At 34.4% G+C, this 6,618-nt stretch overlaps 1 protein-coding gene across 1 annotated transcript in view; it reads left to right on the forward strand.

Annotated features, from left to right (window-relative positions):
• Nucleotides 1–6,618, forward strand: part of HCN1 (hyperpolarization activated cyclic nucleotide gated potassium channel 1) — a 465,750-nt gene that overhangs the window by 208,550 nt on the left and 250,582 nt on the right. Inside the window, exon 3 of the mRNA XM_004703627.2 lies at nt 4,067–4,228. Within this exon, the coding sequence (XP_004703684.2) occupies nt 4,067–4,228 (162 nt within the window). The remainder of the gene's footprint in view (nt 1–4,066; nt 4,229–6,618) is intronic.

The raw sequence follows: 6,618 nt of genomic DNA on the forward strand, positions 1-6,618 counted from the left end.
TCCTTCTGCTACCTTAATACTAAACCTATAAATGTAGGCTCATAGATCTATTTCCCCATCCTCATATAATATATTTGCATATGTACATGCTTTTATCTAGAGCTCTATAAATGCCCTTTTCCTCCCAGCTCTTTCCTCTATTTCCCTTGATTCTCCTCCTTAAAATAGCCCTTTTTTGCCATTCTGTTTGAATTTACACTTCTAGTACAGTAAACCTTCTGGTTTTCCTACTCAAAAATGATCAATACTAGTCAATTTCAGGTCATTATTGCCCAGGGTTTAAATCTTTTTGTGTTCCATTTCATTTTTGACAACTTCAAATTCTCCTGGATTCATATTTCTTACATGCCATGTTCTGACTATTGACTTTTGTTTGTAGCTCCTTTTCCTCATTTGGAATTGTATCCCATCAATAAAGGAAGGTCCTGGAAATTTTATTCCATTTGCGCCATTAATGTCCACTCTACTTTTAGGAGGCAGCCCTTCCCCAGTAACATTTTGAAGGCCTTGCAACCTGAAGGGATCATCTCCTGGCACACTATCAGACAATGTTTCACTGTTATTAATAGAGTTTCCAGTGGCTAATCCCTAACTAGTGTACCACGTATTTCTTCTTCCTAATCTGTTCTCTTGAAATGTGTTCATAATGGGTGACTGCTAGTATTTCAAATGCTAGTCACATAGCTTTCAACATCACAGCCGCACATAAGCTACCATGGTATGGCAAACTGACAGACAAGTAGTGAACAGTGAGATGAGAATAAATACTAGGTACATTATGACACAAATAATTTGTTCATTAGTTAGGTAAAGCAAATGAAAGATGATTGCATTCTCAATAGATGGGTTGGCTTGTTGGGGATTGATTAGCTTCCTTATCTTTAACCAGTGATAATAAATAACCAGCTTACTTGTGCTGCTTCCAAAGTTAGATGTTAAATATGATGAATTAGAACATGAGTCATGTAATTGAAAGGTTTCTATAAAGTGCTATTTCTTTTGATTTCATAATGCTCAAGGACATAAAGGAGTTTTTATGAAATTAATAGTATGAGATATTAATATATTAGACTATATTAATCTAGATCTACTCTTTTAAACTAATGTGATGGTGTGGAGAACAAGAGTGGAGTAGAGGATGAGATTTAATTTTAGGAATTACACTGTTACAACATGAATTATATATTTCTGTGTTAACAAAAACAACAACAAATGTTTTTAGTATATTATGAATAGTTTTATATCACCATTAACTTTCTTTATAGAAAGTAGTGCTTATGTTTCTTCTCTGGAGTATATTTCAGAGATAATAATGTTTTCTTAATGGAATTTGTAAATACCTGATAGCCTAGTTTATCTTAAATCAGCCAGCAATCCTTTAATATTCTGGGGGGAAAGGTAGTTCCTTGAAATCAAATTGGAAAATGTGCACAAGTCAACTCTCCTTTTAAATGCCATCGACCCCATTCTGATGCAGAGTGGCACTGTGGTAAGTGCACAACATATTACTGGCTGGAACCTTTACAGGAACAGATTTCTAGTTATTTTCTCCCACAGAGCAGCTGAGGAGTTAACAACAAGGAATCTTTTGATGAGTACTTGAGTAGATTACCTGTTGAGCCACCAGGACTCCAAGTGGATACTAATCCCCCATCATGCACTCCATTCTAATGCCTGATATTTGAATGATGTTTCCTGACATGATGTTCATATTTCATAGACTTTACTTTGACAGAGAGCTTCCGATACAATGCTTACTTCAAATGACGTGGTTGGACAGTAATTAACATCTTATTTGACTTACACCCCAAAGATGTCCTGAAACACTATTAACACTATTCAGGATATGCTTAATATGAATTCCATCACAAGACCAAAATTTTAAGTCTATATAGATTTTATCTTACTGCTTTAATTTTAGCATACTTTTTATGGTATTTTCCTCATTGATTTTAATGAGAATAGAAATTTGATGAGAATAGAATATTGATATAAATGTTGACATGGATTTTATTTACAATATCATTTACCAAGATTAACCAGATAAAACCCTTTAAAAATACTAATGTTTTTGCCATATGAAGAACAAGTTGATAAGATTGTGTAAAAGACAAAATTCCCAGTGCTGTAAAATACATTTCTGCTTGCATTAAACTCACTGCCATCAAGTTGATTCTGCCTCATAGTGACATTTATAGATGGCATAATATCAAAATATATGATCTGTTGCTTTTAAACTCCAAGACCTCAATCTTAACAAAAAACAAAACAAAAGAGAATATTGTGTACATACTCCCCCCCCCAAAAAAGAAAGAAAATAAAATATTTTCTTCACTATTATATGGAAACCCTGGTGGCATCATGGGCTGCACATTGAGAGGCTCATCAAAAGGTCACAGGTTCAAACCCACCAGCTTCTCTGCAAGAGAAAGATGAGATTGTGTATCCTCATAGAGATTTAAAGTTACAGAGCTCACTAGGACATTTATAGTCTGTCCTTTAGAGGTGCTATGATTTGCAATTGACTTGGTGACAGTGAGTGCATATTATGATGTCAAGAATAAACATTATTTATCAAATAATTAATGACTAATAAATATATCAAAGTGAAAAACATTTAATTAAGGACAGGTATGATGATTTTATAAAATCAAAATCCAGATGGTATTTTATCTTTATATTCTTTAATATATCTCTCAAAAAGAATATGACATATTGTTTTCAAATTAAAATATGAATTGTGCTTTTGTTTTGTTTCTCAGATAAAATCGCTCCCTGTGTTTTTCACCTTTTACTTTAAAAAATATGACTCCTCAGTTTAAATCTATAAGATGTATAAAATGTAGTTGTAAATAGCAATATGTAATAATTATGTGTGTTTGTTCATATTAATAATTATATTTATTAATGTTTTAGTTCTTCAACAATTAAAATAATTGGAGAATGTATTTCTGTTTCTAAGTGTGTTTTGTTCTCCTGAACTAGGTGAAGTATAACAGAAACCACATTAAAATTGGGAAAGAATATATGTATGAGTTGGTAAAGGAGTACAGTAAGTTCAAACATGTTTGGGTAATAAGCATTTAAAGACATAAAGCTGAATATATGTTTCTACTTCTAAATTGCTGATGAACGAATTTTTGTGTTTCTTAAGTAACCTCATCTGTCCAATTGGATTTCATGAAAATAAATTGAGTAATAAAACTTTGCAGAGAAGTTTGTGCCATAAAAATAATAGAAATGGAGATATCAAGTTAATTATTTAAATGACACACAGATTTTAAAAACTCCAGAAAATTTTTATCTCGAAGGCCACTGTTTATATTTAATATGTACATATAATTAAAGAAATACCTCCACTCATATAACTTATCACTACAATTTGTTTTCAATCTTACTTTATACATTGACTGAAATTAAACTTTTGCTACTAAAATTTTTCAGGCTTTGATTATTTCCTTGTTATTTTAACAAATCTATTACTTTTACAAGGGATGAGAAGGAGAGGAGTTTGACAAGTTCCTACTTGTTTTAAAGCAGTCCTCCTAAAGAGGAAAGAAGGTTAATGAATGGAAACCACTGTCGAATTAAACCAAACCCAAGCTAAGCTCACTATCATTGAGGTGATTTAGATTCATAGAGACCCTCTATACCATAGGCTGAAGTACAAATGTCCTTCTGGGTTTCTAAGGCTGTAAATCTTATCAAGAACAGAAAACCTCATCTCTCTGTCTCAGGATGGTTGGTGGTCTCAACCTTCAGACCTGTGGTTTAGCACACCAAAATATAAGCCACTGCGCTGTCTTTAAATCTGCCTTAAACACTGGTGATATTCATGCTGTCTCTGCTCCCTCTGAAGAAGGCACACTTGACTGAAATACTCAAGCAGCAGAATGTCTAGTTTCAGTGAAGTTAAAGCAATCTAAATTCTGTTTCTATTTGTAAGTCCCTGCATTTTAAGTAAATATGTACGTACACTGTCGTGATGCCTTTTGACCTGGATGGTACAACTGGTTTTTTTTTCTCAATATCCATGCTAAAAAATTGATTTTGTTTTGGTCAACAGATTTTCCACATGACATATGATCTTGCCAGTGCAGTGGTGAGAATTTTTAACCTCATCGGCATGATGCTGCTCCTTTGCCACTGGGATGGCTGTCTTCAGTTCTTGGTACCACTGCTGCAGGATTTCCCACCGGATTGCTGGGTGTCTCTAAATAAGATGGTCGTAAGTAATTTCTTCATTTCCAATGTTCTGCAAAAAGCTTCTCAGTATTTATAGGAATAATCTGATTTCTCCTGCATTAATGTTTAGAAAAACTCATTTTTGCTTTTATGGTTACAAAATCAGATGCTGCATTTATGTGTTATAGCTATATTTTCTTTAAATAAACTCTGTCTGAGGAAGCATATGCTATAGCATCTGATTTTGGATGCCTCACTCGTTTTATACCGAGACTTCTTTTTGAAAAGTGACATAAACAAATGCATATAAAAACTATCATGGTCTTGCATACTTTAATAATACATACTGCATTTAAAAAATCCTTTTGGGGGGAGGTCTTAGAGATCATGCCATAGTTCAACCACATCAAGCAGGGTTGTACAATTGCTACCACAAACAGTTTCAAAATATTTTCTTTCTTCTTGAACTTCTTGATATAAGCTCTCCTTTATCCCTTCCCTCCCTCACCAGACCCCAAGGAAACCTTATTATTTTTCCATATCTTACAAAATGCAATATATTCATTCACATACAATTCTATTTTTCAGTACCATACAATGGCATTGTATGATACTCACCTTCCTAATATAATTGCTGATGACAAAATGGGTTCATAAGCAAATGTAGTGAATAAAACTGATGGTGCCCGGCTATTAAAAGATATAGTGTCTGGGTTCTTAAAAGCTTGTAGTTAACAAGTGGCCATCTAGTAGGGAAGCAACAAACCCCTCATGGAAGAAGCACTCCAGCCTGTGTGATCATGAAGTGTCGACAAGAAGAGGTATCTGAGGTTCAAAAATAATCAACCAAATTGATGTAGTGGAAACCCAAAACCAACCTGTAAGATAATTGGACACTTCCTCTTAGAAGGGCCACAGAGAAAGAATGATAAATCCAGGGTGTGGTATGGCACTGATGAACCACATGACTATCCTTTAATTCTTTAATATTTGCTTCCATTCGTATTATGGTTTTATTTGCTTTACCTCATTAATCATTGTCAGGTTTGAGTATATTCATTTGTATATTTAAGATTGTTAGCTACATGAAAGTCAAGAGAGATAACCCATCAGTAATGTACCCAACATTAACAGGAGTAATGGGTCCCTGAGGTTACAGGGAAAGAGGGAAGGGGCATGGGGAACTGATAGCATTGATGACTACATACTGCTTAGAATCACTCTTTCAACTTTTTGTTGTGAGCATTTGCTGTATTCATACAATTGTGGGCATTGGTAGGTATACAAAGGTAGCTATGTCGGCAAGGATTAACATGAAGTACGTATAAAGTGGTATTTCAGCCAACACATCTTGGGGAATTATCTTATTTAATGTTGTTGTAACAGAAACAGTGCAAATGGGTGACTTTAATAAAGATCTTTTTTCTCTCACACTTTTTTCGGACTACAAGGCCAAATTCAGGGTGTCAGCTCAAATTTTGAATCTCTCCATTCGTAGTCTGTGGGTGTGGCTCCCTTTGGAGATCTGCAGGTGTCTTATCATCAATCTTGCCTTGGTCCCTGTGTAGACACAGTTTCAAGCACATGCTTCACTCTTGGCTCCTCTTTCTTGGTGGCATCAGGTCCTTCTCCTTCCTTTATCTCCTGTAAGAAGGAAACTGTCTACCCCGAGGAAACTTCCCTGCCAGAGGATCAGGGCTTGGGCTTGAGTAAGACTGTTGCTTCCCTCATCACCTTACATCAGATCAGGAGGATCTATCACTTGGGGACTGGTTACATTATAATACCAATGCCAGCTCAAGGAGCATCAGACCTCAATGAGGTTTATGCATTTAGGGACGACAGTATTCAATCCATGACAGGACGCAAGACCAAAAAAAAAAAAAAAAGTCATGGGCAATGGAGCCTTTAAACTTAATCCTAAATGATATTTTAAACTTAACCCTAAATGCCATTTGAAAAGAACCTGTTTGAATATAAATTTAATTTCCATACTGAAGAATGTTGTTTACATTTAAGTTGAAAGTATAAGCTTTATTATACAGATCACACCACTAACAAAAAATGTAAATGGTGACTATTTTAGGGTAATTCCTATGCGTAGGTCAATAAACCCTTATTCTCCATGAACGCAGGGTTTGATATTTTCTTCTTGTATTACATTTTAATAAAATACTGATTTTTAAAGATAACTATACATTTAGATAGGTTTCTGCAGAAAATAGGATGGAGGCATCGACTGACCTCTTCTTATTTATTTTTTTTTCATTAAGCAGATTTTATATTTATTTATTTATTTAAATTTATTGGGGCTCATACAATTCATCACAATACATAGATCAATTGTGTAGAGCACATCTATACATTTGTTGCCCTCATCATTCCCAAAATTCGCTTGCCTCTTGGGTTCCCGGAATCAGCTCATTTTCCTTT

Source organism: Echinops telfairi, unplaced genomic scaffold (assembly GCF_000313985.2).
Source record: "Echinops telfairi isolate 266 unplaced genomic scaffold, ASM31398v2 ScPeMD7_7469;HRSCAF=8507_1, whole genome shotgun sequence".
In the NCBI taxonomy this organism is placed as follows: Eukaryota; Metazoa; Chordata; class Mammalia; order Afrosoricida; family Tenrecidae; genus Echinops; species Echinops telfairi.